The sequence below is a fragment of the Crocodylus porosus genome, unplaced genomic scaffold (genome assembly GCF_001723895.1).
Source record: "Crocodylus porosus isolate Cpor-Errol unplaced genomic scaffold, CroPor_comp1, whole genome shotgun sequence".
NCBI lineage: Eukaryota > Metazoa > Chordata > Crocodylia > Crocodylidae > Crocodylus > Crocodylus porosus.
This window is the reverse complement of record NW_017728932.1, coordinates 15715735-15732627: the sequence shown is the minus strand read 5'-3', so window position 1 is coordinate 15732627 and position 16893 is coordinate 15715735. Positions and strand designations below refer to the sequence as shown.

Sequence of the window (16893 nt, the reverse complement as noted above, 5' to 3'; positions counted from 1 at the left end):
GTGTGTGTGTGTGTGTGTGTGTGTGTGTGTGTGTGTGTGTGTGTGTGTGTGTGTGTGTGTTCTCTATAGCTATTTAGGAGTAAGCCGCTTAGGCCTGTGAAAGAAATGCTTGCTTGTGATGGAAACATGACTTTTGTCTTATTTCTGCTCGGATTCAGGCAGCCAACATGAACCTTGTTCTGAAAAGGACTACAGCAGTTTTTGAAACTAATACTTACATTCTGCATATCATTTTCTTTGTTCGGTGCTGCTTACTGTACTCTCCAGCAGCAATCAAAGATAAAGAATTTTGGAAAAGTTAAATATTCCTGTTAAAGTTCATAGAGAGATTCATAGCATTGTCAGTCTTGCCATGTTAAAAGCTTTCAAAAGGAGGAAGAGAAATAGATCTGCAGATCTTGAATGACGTAGCTGATGTCCCTGTATTGTCACATTATTGGAAAAACCTAAGACAACTGTGGCAGCACTTGTAAATGAACAGGGCAGATTTTGAGAATTGCTATTCCTTACATGAACTTCATTTTGGAGTTTTTGGCTTATCTGTGAACAAGTGTGGATGGGGGAGGCAGGTTCTCCTATAATCAGACTTAAAGGATCTTATTAATGTGGAGAAGCCCTCTTATTTCTGGCGTGTTTACTGTAGCAAGTACTGCCATGAAGCAATAACATGGTGTTTTCATATGAAGGATCGAGCTGAATATAATTTCCAAGTCCTCTGATATTTAGCATGCAGCGCTGCACAGAAAAGGTCATATTTTCTCTTTTTTTTTTTTTTTAATCGGTCTTGTCTTGATTCCAGCTGCAATACCAGTACATTCCCCTCAGAGAAGCACTAGAAACCATGCCTTGCTGGAGGCTGCTGGACCAAGCCATGTGGCAATTAATGCCATCTCCGCCAGCATGGACTCTTTTTCTAGCAGTCGGACAGCTGCTCTTAAGAAGCAGCCGAGTCACATGGAGGCTGCTCATTTTGGAGACTTAGGTAAGATTTCTGCTCTTGGTTATTACAGTCAGTCGTGCCTGCATATTCTGTACATAGCATCTTTGCAGCTCACTACCACGAGGTTATTTTGAGCTTAGTATGTTTTACACTGAGGCTTGGAGTTTGCAGCTCCCAGCCAGGAGCCTATAGTAGAGGCCACTGCAGCTAAAGGGACCCACTGCAACATCAGAGCAGCTGGCTTTGCAAGGCACCCATTGTAAAAATGTCTTGTTTGTTTTAGCCTAAAACTAGCGCAGAAGAATAATCTTGCAGAGTGCTTACTAACCTCTGTGAACCAAGCTGTTTATACGCAGCAGGCAAAATGCAGTGAGATTTGCCCAGCAAGTCAAGAGAATGCTTACCAATATCTCACCAGCTAGATGCATTTGGAAGTAAAATAACCACCGGCAAAAAGCAACCGTTTTTCTGTTCGGTTTCCTCGTTGCGCTAGCCACGTTCAGCAAGCATCCTATTAGCTCTTGTGATGCTGCTAAATGTACTGCCCATTATGCACCAGTTGTGCTAATGAATAATGGTGCAGCATGTGAACAGAGGCACATTCAGTCTGAAGTACTGTCCGTGGATTCCCTAAGGACTTGTACACACAGGCTGAGTTTTGTTGGGGAAAGTAAAGGTGATGAGTAGAGTGGCTCTGTCAGTTTTCAGTGCGTGCAAGCATAGGATGTGGGTTGTAGGAAGTCGAGCAAACCACGGTGTGGGCAGATCGGCTTTCCCTTCTACCTCACATGATCTCTCAACCCCTTGCTGCATGCCTGGGATTACTTGCGTAAGGCCTCTTTGGGCACAGGTCCTTGGTACACTGGTTGAACAGTCAGATGTTTGTCCATTTAAGAATAGGGTCAGGTAGAAAATGCTTTTAAAGTGATACACCAATCTACTTTCTATTTGCTGGTTGGTAGAAGAGGCTTTTTGCCTCAGGCTTTTATGTGGGGCTTCAGAAGCCCCGTCTCTGCTAGTGCATTTTGGTTAGGTACCAGAATAGCAGTTTTATAAAGCTCTAATTTCTTCTGATGTGTTTTCTTCAGGGCGATCGTGTCTGAATTATCAGGCTCAAGAGACCAAATCAAGCCTTTCAAAGACTCTTGAACAAGTCTTGCAAGACAGTGTTGCTCTCCCTTATTTTATCCAGTTTATGGAACTGCGTAGAATGGAACATTTGGTTAAATTCTGGTTAGAGGCTGAAAGCTTTCACTCCACGTCATGGTCCCGCATCAGAGCACATAGCTTGAACACCGTCAAACAGAGTTCGTTGGCAGAGCCAGTGTCTCCCTCTAAACAGCTGGAAGCCATGGTATCTTCTCCAACTGATTTGCTTGATGAAAGATTGGAGGATTCTGGCGCAGTCCACCTGCTCCTGAGCAAAAGAGCGGCAACAACCAAGAATTATAGAACTAGCAACGTTCAGAACCACGTGCTTTCAAGCCAGCATAGTGACAGTGCTGGTGTCCTTCATTTTGGAAAATCTGAAGCAGGGACCCATTTTCTTCCAGCTGAACAAGAGCCTTCCAAGCTTACAGTATCAAACAGAAACAGCCCCTCTTCTGCACTAAAAGACTTGTCAGGAAAACTAATGAAAAGTAAGTGTGTCACTTAATCTCGTGCATGCTCAGTTCCTCAGTCACGTGCGCTCAAGCAGAGGGTGAGTAAACCAGTAGGAACGACACAAAATATTCTAAATGTCTTTCACGTACTTTGCCAACACACATTTCACCCTACTTAAAGAAAACGGCTAATTCATTGCCAATTTAATAACTTGTCACATTAGCAGAGAAGAAGGATACTACATACTCCTTAATCAAAGTTTCAGATTCTTGGACTAGATTTATTAATTCAGATTCTTAATGACCTAAGTTGCGGATTTTCTAGTCTTGCTTGCTCTGCTTCCTACAAAAGCAACTTGCCCAAGGAGATGGCATAAATGGAGGGTGGATCAATCTTAAAATTAAAAGATCTGGCTTATAGATTCATGGGTGGCTTGGGTATTCATGGACTTGTGCGCCTTCCATTGATGGGAGAGTGGCTGGCCATGTGTTTGGAGAGGAAACTAAAGGGTCCCTTTAACAAACACAAATCGCTTTAAGAAACAACTTTTCTTGAAAGCACAAGAGGAAGCCCTCGTTGGTGAGCCTGGAAACCATCGTGATGAAAAGAGAGTGGATTCTTGCAGGTCTGTTCAGCTGTTCCACCTTTTAGAATATATTCTTGGCAGCAAGAATTGAAAAAAATGTATGTTTTTGAAAGTAGGAACTTTTAAGATGCCGCATAGGTGAGCATTTACATTAAATGACTTGCGTCTTTGGAATAAGCCGGGCTCTTCAAAAAATCTGTGTATTTACATATTGTGCTGTCAAACAGACTCCAACACCATCGCATCTTGACATCAGCTAGAGTCCCTGTTCCTACCTGGGTAGTCTTTGAAATGAAGCAGTCATTGCAGTGGTAGCCCAGCTGTACATTGCACGGGGGCACGTGTTGGGGTGAGAGACTCCTTACCCATGGTTGTATGCACCAATATCATTAAGTTCCTTTTCTCATCTCCTCAGAGAAATACTAGATTTTACATGATTCTTGCTTCTGCCCTTTCTCTCTCATGTAGTTAGGTTGGAAGGGCTTTGGAGCTTGGGAGGATTTATCATACATCTCTCCAGCATCTAAAATATTACTGTGTTCATCCTGAATGAGGCCTCTAGTTGCTGTTATGGAACAAAAAAATTGCAGGAACTGAATCGTTGTTGTGTTTTTTTTGTTTGTTTGTTTAAAGCAGCCTAGCGGGCCTCGGGCATAATGACAAAAACATCAGGCAATGTTTTCAAGATTGGTAGAAAATCCAGAGTGTTGTTACGGGGCTCTTTTGACCTCTTGCTAAACGGAAGCTTAAAAACTAGTTAAATGGCCATCGTATGTATATTTTTAAATGTAATGAAAATATTTATTTCTCTTTTTGTACAACGGGAAGAACTGTTATTGTACTTGAAGCTTGTACATAGTGCCTGTCTCAGAACAGCATGAACATGTAAAATGGTCTGTTCACCCCAGTTTATATTTTGGAATAATTTCCAGTTGCCAGTAGAAAGGTGTGTCAAAAAAAGTAAACAGTTCTATGCTGCTTTCTCTCAAATGCAGTACAAAGAATGGCCTACCAAAGTCATTTGATCTGGGGAAACTGGATTTATGTTTAAATTCCCTGAAGTTAAATGAAAGTATATTTTTGTGGTTATGTATTTAATAACAAAACTGTTTTTCCTGCAGTGCACCTCAGTGAAATAGAAGGTTGTAAAATAGATCTACGGCTGTTTGTATTATTCAAACTGTGTAATTAGTCTAGTTTTAATTGGTTATATTTATGGGCTCTTTGCCTCCATTTTTTAATAATAGAAATAGACCTTTTAAGCAAGCTTCCTCTCTGAAACTAAAAGCAAATGCACTTTGTATTAGTAATGCCAAGCTAAAGAGAAATGTCTGACATTGCATAGCTTGGTAATGGAACTGTTTTTTTGACTACTTTCTTTCAAAGGTTGTATATTGTAACATTTTCATTATTTCAGTAAGTTTCCCTTTCTATATGAGTTTGGGGCAACAGCACTGACGAAAAACAGAAGATGAATGTATTGATCTTTTTACTAGAGAACCTCCATTAAAAATGCTAAAATTCCACAGTAATGCAGCAGCTTTCTGCCCTGCTGTCCTGAGGGCTAGAACTTGGGAGTTTTCTTGGGTTTCTTACTTCCAAAGCATGTATACGAGGTACTGGTGTGCCACTGTTGCAGTGTTGTTGGCCTATCTGATGGGTATTGAGGGTTGTGTCTCTATTCTGTCCCATCAGTTGATCCCCAGAGTATTCCTTCTAGTGGCCCAGAGCATGATGTGATCTGGGCAGAGCCAGGGTTGTCATGATGAAAATTGATATTAGGAAGGTGAAATAGTGAATGAAGTGTGGAGGGAAGATGAGAGGATTGATGGATACTCTTAAATTGGGTTCTTGCTGTTCTGAAAAGCAAATGCTTACCTTTTTTTCTCTCTATATCAATAAATTTAAAGCTCAATGTGTTTCCTCCCTTTAGGTATAGAACGGGATGCAGTTAATACTTTTACCAAATATATTTCTCCAGATGCTGCTAAACCAATTCCTATTACAGAAGCAATGAGAAATGATATAGTGGGTAAGAACGTACCGTTTAATGTTGAAGATTTGGCTCGACCGCACTGTGTGTTAATTTTGCCTCCCCTGCCCCCCTTGCTCCAAAGGAAAAAAACCCCAAAACTAAGCTATTGGTTGTGCCCCAGAACTTTTGTTGTGCCAGCAGACGTGCTTAATTCTTATAGGTTCGTGACATCAGCAATAAAAAGATGGTAAAATATACCAAAGTACCACAGAATCCCTTGATCCCTCTGCTGCTTATTGCTGTAGCATATGAGCACTTCACAAACACCAATGGATTTGCCCTCTTAATGCCATTCTGCACTGCAGAAGTATTATAATCTCCAGTTTACTGGTAGGAAATGGGAATGTGTGCCTGATTATGCCACGAGTAAAATCTGGATCTGCTGAGTCCCTGTCAGCAAGGTCTTTCTTCTTATTTTATGAACAACTTTAGCGCTATAGTTTTTATAGTGTAATAAAATATACTGTCTTGTATTTGCGCTGTTAGAACTGGCTAATGCCAGTTGGTTTGAACTTGTTTTTTTTAAATAGATTTGTTTCTACTCATGTCTGTCAGCTGAATAAAACCAAATGTATACTAAATTCAGTCTGGTCTCTTTTATAGCAAAGATTTGTGGGGAAGACGGACAAGTGGATCCTAACTGCTTTGTTACAGCACAGTCAATAGTGTTTAATGCAATGGAACAAGAGTAAGTTGATTTCATGGTTTGGTTTCATTATGTGTGTTCTTTCGCTAAACGCACTTCCATAAAGATAAGGATTTATACCTCCATACGTGCAGACATTAGGGAAAGATTTTAACTATGCCAAGTCATTTGTCATACAAAAAACTACCTCCTCTCGTGCTCAGTACATTCTCAAGATTGTTTCGGTGAGGTATTTTACTAAATGCCACAGCTAGAAACTTAGCCTCTTTCCATTCTTACCGATATCCTGCACTCACCTGTTTTCTGTCTGCTCAATTTATAAGAGGCTTGAGGCAAGGATCAGATTTTATTTATGAAGTGTCGTGTCTGCTTTTGGTTCCTGATAGTTGATCGTTATTGTTCTGTTCACGCGCAGGCACTTTAGTGAATTCTTGCGAAGTCACCACTTCTGTAAATACCAGATTGAGGTGCTGACCAGTGGGACTGTTTACCTGGCTGACATACTCTTCTGTGAATCAGCACTGTTCTATTTCTCAGAGGTATGGTACAATAAAGCCATGCGTGTTATAAAAGCTGGAACAGAGAGCTCTGTATACTAGAAAACACTGATGAGTGTTCTGGAGAAAACTGCAGTAAACTGCTTCCTGTCCATCTGTGCAGTTGTTGCAGATGTGCTGACTTTTGTAATGGAATTTAGACTAAGCCTTCATACAGTTCTTCTCCAAGTTAAAGTAATCCATTGTAGCAATGTCTCTTTGCTTTGAAGCAAGGCTTTGCCTGCAATAATTTATTCTCTTGCCACATAAGGTGCTAGTAGTCTCAGTGTCAATAAAGCACTTTGAGAGCCTGGAAGTACCAAGAATTTTTATAACTGAGTGAGACCATTATCTTCCTGCAAATTAAGCTGTTAATGGGAAGAATTGTTTGTTGTCTGGGCTTTTAGTTGTTTAATTATTTTGCCCAGTGAAGCATTTACTGGATGCCTGAGGCAGGTTGCTAGTGTTGGTCATTGTGGTGTCAAGTTCAAAACCTCTAGGTTCATATGAGGATAACATCATGCCAAAATGTTCACATGGCAGGGTGAACATGTGAATCTGGAGTGCTTTCAGAGTGGCACTGCCTGCTAGGCTTGGGGAATGCAGCATGCCAATGGGGCAAAACTGCCTGAATAGGGTAGTGAGCGGTACAGGCGACATGGACACATATCTTGGAGCAGCAGGGTAGGCTGCCTGGAGGCCATGCTGTGTTCAGTGTTCTGTTGAGATAAGTTATACAGGGTGTAAAATGATTTTCTGTGTTCCTCTGTCTTTTTTAGTCTGACACAGGTATTTGTAATCAACTAAGAATCATCTGTGAGCCAAACAGTGAAGTGTGTTTGCCTGTTCTTTTGTTAATGATTTCTGCTTTGTGTTTTTAATTGACACATGTAGACAGACTTAATCCCTGCTTTGTATAACAATACATCTGAGCATCCAGAAGCCTACATGGCATCTGCCCTGATAACAGTTGTATATGCATGAATTATGTTTTAAATAAAAGTGAATTTGAAAAGGGAGCAGGTCTCCTGTGTTCCCCTTCTACTTCTTGGCTAAAGTCTCTGCTTTAATTTTTCTGTAAAGGTTATTTCACATTTCTTAATTTCCTTTCTAGTACATGGAGAAGGAAGATGCAGTTAATATATTACAGTTCTGGTTGGCAGCAGATAACTTCCAGTCTCAGCTTGCTGCCAAAAAGGGCCAGTATGATGGTCAGGAGGCACAGAATGATGCCATGATCTTGTATGACAAGTGAGTCGTTCTCCTGGTTGTTTGCTTCCACAACCCTGTTCTGATTAATCCTGTGCTTGCATGCATCACCCTGCATACAAGGATCCGTTTCCAAGTACGTCTTGCGTTCTTGGGTGCTTGGTGTAAAAAGGGTGAGACATACATGCTTGGAAAGCCTGTTTTTTGAGGAGACCTCCAAAGTGTGTGCTCAGTGAAACTGAGCATGAGGAATGAAAAAGGTCATGCACAAAAAGCTTTTGAGAAATTTTTCCAGTTGCTCTTCTCATTACATCAGAATACTCACTCTTGTCTGCCTCATTTTTGCTGAAGGACTCTCTGGATGCTTGTCAAAACTGACCTTACAATATCTGAAGTGCTGGGCAGTGGGAGGGGAAGGATTTGTTAGACATGCATTTGTTCTGTATTTTAAAAGGGGTAAAAAGGGGGTTCAGATATACTGGTGAAAGAGAAACTCTTTAATAACAATTCAGACACCCTCCCTCTTTCAGCAGAAGGCTGAGAGAGCTTCCCACTAATCTTCCTAGGAGTCCTCCAGGAAAACGGGTAGGACAAAATTTATTTTTGCAATTTCAAAAGATTTTCCAAGAAAACTTGTTTCGTAAAAAAAAGAAAGAAAGAAAAGGGGGGAAAAATAAACTTCTTGGATGTAATAAAGAAGCAAAACCAGGCCCCAGCCATATAACTTATCTGCTTCCCTTTTGCATGTTGCTTTTAACTATGTAATTACCTAACTGAATAAAAATAATCAAAGGTGCTTTTGAAGAGGCTTGTTTTAAAGGTGTTACCCCTGACCCCAAGCTGTGCTGAATTTATTTCCTGCTCAGTAGGGACTGATAGCTAGTAAAAGAGGAAACCGTTCTGCGGCAATTTCTAATTAGCAGTGTCCTCAAAATCCCTGAAATCAGTTGCTTAATGCAATTAAAATCAAGTGAAAGTTTCTTAAGGGTTTTGCCTGCCTCCATCTGCTTTATAATGCTGTGAATGTTGCACTGCCTATCAGTCATCATATAATGTACTTTATTCCATTTACTCTTGCATTAGGTGAGGATAAGAACAACTTGTGTCCTTGCTTCAAGGATCTCTTTCCCTAGACTTTTTTCAGTTGTACATTTTGAAGCCAGCACCATCTAGTGGCCATAACCTGATTGATCACGGTCTGTGGAAAGGACAGATTTTGCCTGTCTGAAAAGTCTGGAAACACTTTTGTGTTGCGTTCTTCCACTCTTCTGTGCTGCAGGTACTTCTCCCTTCAAGCTACGCATCCTCTTGGGTTTGATGACTCTGTGCGATTAGAAATTGAATCCAATATCTGCAGGGAAGGAGGCCCGCTCCCGAACTGTTTTACTACTCCCTTACGGCAGGCCTGGACTACCATGGAGAAGGTGAGAGTGCTTTTTCGGAAAACCTTGGAAGCTGAAAAAAGTGCCAGAGTATCAGTCATGGATTGCCTTTTCCCTTTTCTAATTTTTGTCTGGTCTTCTGGTTGATCACTTTGGGAGCAAACGGGTTGGTTAGGATTGTTCCATAAACTTGCTAGGGTGCTTTGTCACTTCTGTTTTAAATGGTCCAAGCAAAAAGAAGACTTGTCCTGCAAGCTAATGGATTTGATAAACTGTTTCCCTCTGGACACCCTCCTTTCCTCATTTTGCCTCTGTCCACCTATGCGACTTACAGAAGGTGGCCTGTTCAAATATCAACAGTTGGTCATTAAGAGGTCCTTTTTAATGTCTTGCTAGTTGTGTAGCTGCAGCATAACTGATACTATTCAGCATATTCAAATCCAGTGGATAGTGGTTTGGTTTGTTTTTTTAGAGTTGCTAAAAATTTATGAGTAATGTAGCAAAGAGTTTCGTCTTACCAGGGTAGAGCCAGACTTTTTGCAAGGGACAAATGCACAACATCTTCAGAGACTGAAACAAGAATTTAATAGTAGAGAGTTTTTACATTTAAATCAAATTTAAGTATAATGTGAATTTAGAGTAGGGCAACTGCTATTCTTGAATGAGTTGGGTGGGGGGCACCTTTGGTTCTGTGATTTAAAGGTCCATGCAAGGACTCATTCTCCTAATAGCTTCTATAACCGTATAAGCCTTTAGCTTCCAAGTATGGTCAGATGTCCATTCTCTGTCCTGAGTGTCATGCTAGCCATCTGATTGAAATGTTCTGCGCCTGTCATCAATAAAAGAAACTCCCTTTGTTTCTCTAGGTTTTTTTACCTGGCTTCTTGTCCAGCAACCTTTATTACAAATACTTGAATGATCTCATCCATTCAGTACGAGGAGATGAATTTGCAGGAGGGAATATTGCACTAACTCTTCAAGGCCCTCATAGCACTCCTGACAATGACTCTCACACAGGTGGCCCTGAAGGCTCTGCCTCCCAGGTAGGGATTTCTTTACTTCCATCCTAATACCAGATGTAGTCAGTATTCTGTTACGATAGCAAAACTGGCATGTATTAAGGGGACGCTTTCATGAGGCATAAGTTTCACATTAACATTTGTCTATCCTTTTAAAATCTCTCACAGTAAGAAACGTTGCTTCCACTTTCACATCTTTCTGAAATCAATAAAAGCAATTACTTTAAAAATATGATGCAGTATGTAGAGCTAAACCTAAGCAGCGTTGTGCCATTTTCTAAAATATACCACTCATGCATCACTTCGAGATGGTAGAAAATATATACATGGCTGTAGAATAAATTATTCTTGAAGACTAAAGGAACAAACACAATTAGAAAGCAGTGGGGAACACTTCCTAGCACAACAGTGGTTATAGCATTGTCTTCAGAAACAGCGATTTATTTTCCAACAATCCCAGTTTGCAGCACTGCATTTTCTCCCAGCCTTCCTTTTCTTACTGTAGCTATTGGCAAATGCTGACTTGTGTCACCAACTCTGAATCAGTTGCTATACAGTTAAACAATGCGAGTTGTGTGTCTTAGGTTCTGTCTACGGTAAGATATTAATTACTGGAACAAAGTTGTTGTTTATAGGTATGGGTTAAAAGTGTAGGAATTAAGTGGGTTTTTCCAGGGCAAAGCTATCTTCTAGCACAGCAGGTGTTCCTGGTTTTCTGTCTCTGTAGCTCTTGTGCTGCCTTTCTCCAGGTAGGTAGCTATGTTGATTGGACTGGTAGGAAAAGATTATATTCTCTCCTGACTTTGAAAAACCGTTCTGGTGCCTTGCTCTGTCTTGGGAGGAATGTGGCTGTAATGAGCTGCATCATGTGGTGCTGATAAGTGGACTTGTTCTGTCTCCATTGGGTGAAGTTGAAGATAACTTCACAACAGAAGCTGTGGTTAGGGATATAAAGGCCCACTGCTCTTTAGGAGAATATGATCACTGAATAGAGCTAGTTTAATTCTCTTCTCTGAGCCATATAGAGGTGAGTGCAGCTGAATTATTTGGCTGGTTTCTTTTGAGAATGACTAGGGGTCTCCACTGTGTTCAGTGCTACTTTCATAGGTGAAAGCCTAGTTGTAGCTCAGCTTGAGCTTTCTCCTTGTCTTCATTAATGTCTCCCCTGGCTTCCCCACCCCAGTGGCAGCATTTCATAGAGGGATCCAGACCCAGATATGGTCAAAGGAACTCTCCTGACTAATGGCAAATTCACTTCTAACCTGGACTTGTTGCTAACATAGTTTTAGTTCTGTACATACGTAATTCAAATATCAGACAGGGCAGTATACAGCACTGGACTCCAGGGAAGCAGAAAGTGAGTTCACTGCAGACACTGAAATCAACTTTAGGACAAACCCAGCTAAAAGACTCCTGGTCTGTCTAACCAAGGCAGTTGTTTTGATGTTGACTTCATTTCAGATGCTGTCTTAGACAGGGTCTCAAACTAGAAATTGAGTTACCTGCTCTTAATTCGTTGATTTTTGGCATCACTTAGCTGGGGGGGAGGATCAACTCACTGGCCTGCTGGATTTTCTTTTTTGAAAAGTTTCATTGCCAGATGGACTAAGCAGAACAAACAGGTGGGGCTTAGCCAGTCTCTGCCATTTACCTTGCTTAAAGAGAGCATTCAGAAATAAATAAAATGTTGCATTTTGTTGCATAAATATTAAAGTAATCATTACAAAGTGGTGTGTCTCTGGAAACAGATTTTTTTGTGTACCTTCACTTTAAAATACGCCAAGCAGAGAAACCCTGCGTATAGCTGATTGAGGCAGCTGCCACTAAAGCTTCAGTTCTGGTTCAGCATGTTAGTGGGCCAGGGCACGTGTATATTCTCCAGCTGTCACTTAGATCCTTTTTTTCTTGACTTGAATTCATCCAGCCTGGATGAATGTTTTCTGTACACAGGAGAACATAACGTGTTTGACTGGAAGCCTGTCTCGTTATCTGAGACTAATCCGCATGCTTACCAAGTAGAGGGCAGGAATTAATTCAGTTGCTAAGAGGTTTAGAGGTAACGAGCTCTGTATCTTCAATGTGGAAATGACTATGTGCATGCACACACAGAACTACTTAGCTATACTTTAAAAGCATCTTTAAATATACATTTGTTGACACGCATATTGTACGTTTGGCTTTTTTTTATAATCTGTTCGTGTAACTGTTCTCCCACCATCCATTTAAAAGCAACGTCAGACTGATTTTGAGGCTCCATGTGTTGTGCAGTGGGAGGCTGAGGAATCTTTGTGCCCACTTAGAAATTCTGTCAGGCTCTTTCATAGCGTGTAAAAGAGCTAATGTGTCGCATGTGCTAAGTAGCTGTTAGTTCTCTGCATTTGGCACTAATATTTAGAATTTCTGTTGTAGTCCAGTGTCAAAAAGGCTAATGTTAAAATCCTGAAAAATTTTGATGAAGCAATAATTGTAGATGCTGCAAGTCTGGATCCAGAAACTTTGTATCAACGAACATATGCAGGGTAAGGTTCATTGTCTTTATTCTTTCCAGCCCGCTTCACCTCTGTTCCATCCTTGTTGCGTCCTGTGTTAGGAGTGTGCGTAAATAGCTGTAGCGCTGCTGCGTTCCAGTAGAATCAGGTTTAGGAGAAAAGTTAAAGTTTTTAGCCAGCCACATAAGGTAACCGAACACTGGATGTGTTGCCCAAAGTCAGCTGGCCTCTTCCTTGAATAGTGCAAGTGGAGTTTGGTCTCTTACCCACTTGAGTGCCACTGCACTGACCTTCTGGGGGAGGGGGTAGTGGACGGGCCCAGCCCAGCTCATTTAAACCAGGAGAGGAGGACAGCTGAGCATCAGTCACGAGGCCTGAAAACCAGTGCACATATCACTTCCGGCTTTGGGACCCCCAATTAAAGGACCTGTCTTTTTTTTCCTTTCGAAGTGGATCTCACTGGGTAGTAATTCTGCAAGGGGCTCCTCAGCACTTCCCAGTGAGGTGGAGTATTGAGCATTGCCAGCTCGCAAAATTAGCAGGATCAGCCCACTGCCTCCTCTCCTTTCTTTGCTAACGGGTAATGTTCTGTATTGCACTTCATGGCTAACCTGCCAGTTCTGTCTGGTGCTCCTTACTGCAGGAAGATGACATTTGGGCGAGTCAGTGACCTCGGACAGTTTATCAGAGAGTCTGAACCAGAGCCTGATGTCAAGAAATCAAAAGGTTTTGCTTTTTTCTTCTTCCTTTGGTTCTGTAGGTGGCTGGGATCAGAGCTGCTGCTTTTGGCAGCCATAGAGAGGTGCTCAAGGGGTCCATCCTCTGCAAAGGCAGGAAATCTGGCCTTTCTTCAGACGCATCCTCCACTGGGGAGGGCGGACAGTCTGGGGGGGGGGGAGTTGGGCAGTGGATGGAATCTAACAAGGAGTAGAAAGCTGTTAAGAGCCGAGCTGATAATGAAATCCCTTACGGCTATACATTGAAAATGAAAGCAGGCTTTGCTGGCTAGGCTTCCTCCCTAGCCCTGCCTGCACTGCCAGTCCTTCTCCTCTGCACTTCAGACTGGATGCTGGGAGGGAGGAATGGGCCTGACGCTGTGCCTGGAGCATCCTGGCTCCCCTTAAAACCAGTCCTCCACATACTCTCCAGGCTGTTCCTCCCCACCCTTACCCTCTACCCCAGTATAAGCAGCAGTGAGTCTTCCAGCCACTGGCTTAGAAGAGCAGCAGGGCTCTTTCAGGGATGGCAGTAAAAACTGCCTGGCTGAGGTTGGTTGTCTTATTTTGCTTCTTCTTTCTCAACATCTAGGATCAATGTTCTCACAAGCAATGAAGAAATGGGTGCAAGGAAACACAGATGAGGTAGACTTCATTTTCAAGCAGTTTATTTGAAGAATCTGAATTTACAATTCAGGTTATGGATGTGGGAAATTCCACTTCGGTCCTGACTCTTCTCTCTGCATCTCTCTTGTAACTGGAATGTCTGGCCCAGCCGCTTTCCTGGGTCACACTGCCCAGTTCAGGAAGTCTAACGGGCATTTCCCCCCACACTGCCCCACACACACTTGAGAAATGGTCTGACATTTTGGCATTCCCTGTTGGTTTTGGCAGTGTAATTGGAAATACCAAGTTTGCTGATCTGGGGTTTGCTCATCGTGGCCACCTCTTATGGGAAACAAGCCGAAAAGGGATGGGGGGATCTCAGGTTCATAGATGACAGGGCAGCCGCATTCATTTTGTATAGATGGTGGTTGTTGGGTGGTATTGTTCTGTAGTGTCACTGTAAAGTGACTGCAGCAGCCAGGTTAAAAGCTGAAGTCCCTGCTACGTTCTGATGTGGCTCCCTACAAAAGTGAGTTGCACTGCTGCTGTTGCTGCTAGGAAGTAGTTCATAACCCAGCTCTATATATCTTAATTCCTACTGATGCTAGCCAAGGAACTAAGGTGGGGAGAAAGGGAGGGCACGGACTCGGAGATTGAGAGAGGGTAAAATTACTTCCATTCAGTAAATGGCATATGTAAATGCTTCTCTCTCAAGAACTTTAAAGTATGGCTAGTCTAATGCTATGGTTTGGCCTGGGTGACTTCAGCACAACTATTTCATGCTACTTGCCCTGAAAACCTTTTGCCCTAGGCCCAAGAAGAGATGGCTTGGAGGATAGCAAAGATGATAGTCAATGACGTCATGCAGCAGGCACGACACGACCAGCCGTTGGAAAAAGTTACAAAAGTAAGAGCACGGGAACCTCAGCAGTCTTGATTTGCCCAGTCTGGCTTAAGCCAGACAGTAGGAAGAAGCAGCTTTTGCATGCTTTCCTTGGGAGTCTGGTACCTTCACAGTCTCTAAAGAACCTTATTAATTAAAGGGGCTGTCTTGTTTTGTTGTTGGATCAATATTGGAGTGCCTTCGTCCATCTCAACCTTGCTATTTCAAGTTGACGAATGCTAGAACACTTGCTTAATGTACCAATAAAACTTGTTTAACAGCTTGGAAGCTGCTTCTTGCCAAATTTATCACTGTGCTACATCTGTGTTATGAAGAGACTGGGAAGCCTAGTTCAGTTCCTTTTGACTTACCATTATGTATTAGGTGTTTGCTATCTTTTAAATAGCATTTCTGATCATCCACTCCTAAACAAGACTGTTTGCATTGCAAAACAATGTTGATGCGGCAGTTGCTATTGACTGATGCTATATTTTTCTTTAATCTCTTGGCTGGCATTGTCAGTCAGAACTTCTGAAAGCCAAAGATCACGGTGGAGTGTATGCACTCCTACACATTATCATCAGGGACTTGACTGAAAAAGTGTCTAACAAACAAGCCACAAACATAGGTTTGTACCTTCAGCATGCAACTGCCTTCCTGTTACCAGAGGCAGTGATATTTGAGTGATTTATACAATACTTTCACTTAACAGTTTGGAATTAAACGGTTTACGGCATATCTGAATAGAAGAAAAGGTCACTTAGAATAACATTTAAAATTAGCAAGTGTCTACAGATGATACCCTGCACTTGGTTAAACCAGTTCAGTTGCAATACATTGGAAGTTTCTTCATCCAAAAACTTCCCCACCTATTTGGTGTCAACATTTGCAAATGTGACTTTCCACTGCATGCTTGGTCTGTGGTGTTTGGCTGTCCTGTCTAGAATGAACTTTAATCCTATGTTTCCTTTTCCAGCTATGATTTTAGAAAAGCCAGACCAAGGAAATCTGGCTTTCTGCTTTTGAAGATATAGTAAACTTTCCCTTCCAGTGGATTCTTCTCTAACACAGCCAGTGAAAACAAAGCACTATTTGCTCCAAGACAGCTAATCTCTCCCTCATTTAAAAGGAAGGATAAAAAGGAGAGAAATCCTGTGTCTCTACTACAGAGTGCAAAGTAACGTTTGTTTTCCTTGTGCATGTGGCATTCGCAATAATGAAGGTTTTTAAAGAGATGAAGAGGCAGTTCATGAACCCATCGCTGAGAAACTGGTCGGCTTCACTAATGCTTCACCCTGTCTCAGAAGGAATTTTAAGCAAACTATCTGGAACAGGACACGAGCCACACCAGGGAGGGGATAAGTTTTGCTGTAGTTCTCGTTCTACTACTAAACTTTTTTGTTCCATGTTTTGTTTTGTTTTTTTTAACGTGCAACTGCAAAGGCCTCAGGGTAGCTGCCCTCACATCACCCACTCGAGCTGTGAACCTGAAATGTTGAACGGTAACCGAGTGATCTTAAAAAGCTTATAAGAGTTTATTTTTCCTTACTTGAACTAGATGAGCATTTGCCTGTAAGATAACTGGACTTTACTTCATACCTGCATCAGTTTTGACAGGCATAAAGTGGTCAGGAGTGAAGACTGGATGGTGTAGCTTATCCTGCCTGTGTCTGAGCTTTTACACCTACATGAACACACATGTTCCCCTGCTTCTAAAACGCAGAAGACTTGCAGTCCAGTCTTTCACCTGTGCAACTCTCCAGCCCTGATTCATTGCTCCGAGTCCAGCACGCCGCACTGAAGAGACTCTGCCTAGCAGACTGTTTTGTTTTCTTACTGTTCCATCCTACAAGTAGAAAAAATAATTGCTCTCATGCGTTGTTGCCATTCTCCATAGCCTGCTCTCCTCAAACCAGTATAGTATCTATTCCCAGACCTTTGTTTTTAAGGAAGGGCTTGTTGTTTCATGACGCTTGGCCTCTTTCTTCCCTCTAATCCCCATCCCTGTGGCTATTTTCAGCGTTTGCCATTTGTATAGCCTTTCATTTAAACAAAGAGCCACCCTGTCCTGCACTTCTGTTCTTTTGATCTCCAGTGAATCGATTCTGCAGAGTATACGAAGCACTCGAGGTGTCACTCCGTTACATTATCACTGTCTTTTTATTGTAAAACATTTCTGTTTGGGGGTTTTGTTTCATTCTTCCGATTTGCTTTTTCTCTAGCCTTGTGCAAAAAAAAAAA

The 16893-nt window shown here is 41.9% G+C and overlaps 1 protein-coding gene across 1 annotated transcript in view; it reads left to right on the top strand.

Annotated features, from left to right (window-relative positions):
• Nucleotides 1-16893, top strand: part of AKAP10 (A-kinase anchoring protein 10) — a 29255-nt gene extending 12362 nt beyond the window's left edge. Inside the window, 13 exon segments of the mRNA XM_019545736.1 lie at nt 800-982; nt 2029-2580; nt 5065-5163; nt 5770-5854; nt 6228-6351; nt 7463-7599; nt 8837-8981; nt 9806-9982; nt 12368-12477; nt 13091-13173; nt 13756-13808; nt 14581-14676; nt 15629-16893. Of these exon segments, the coding sequence (XP_019401281.1) occupies nt 800-982; nt 2029-2580; nt 5065-5163; nt 5770-5854; nt 6228-6351; nt 7463-7599; nt 8837-8981; nt 9806-9982; nt 12368-12477; nt 13091-13173; nt 13756-13808; nt 14581-14676; nt 15629-15634 (1850 nt within the window). The 3' untranslated portion in view covers nt 15635-16893.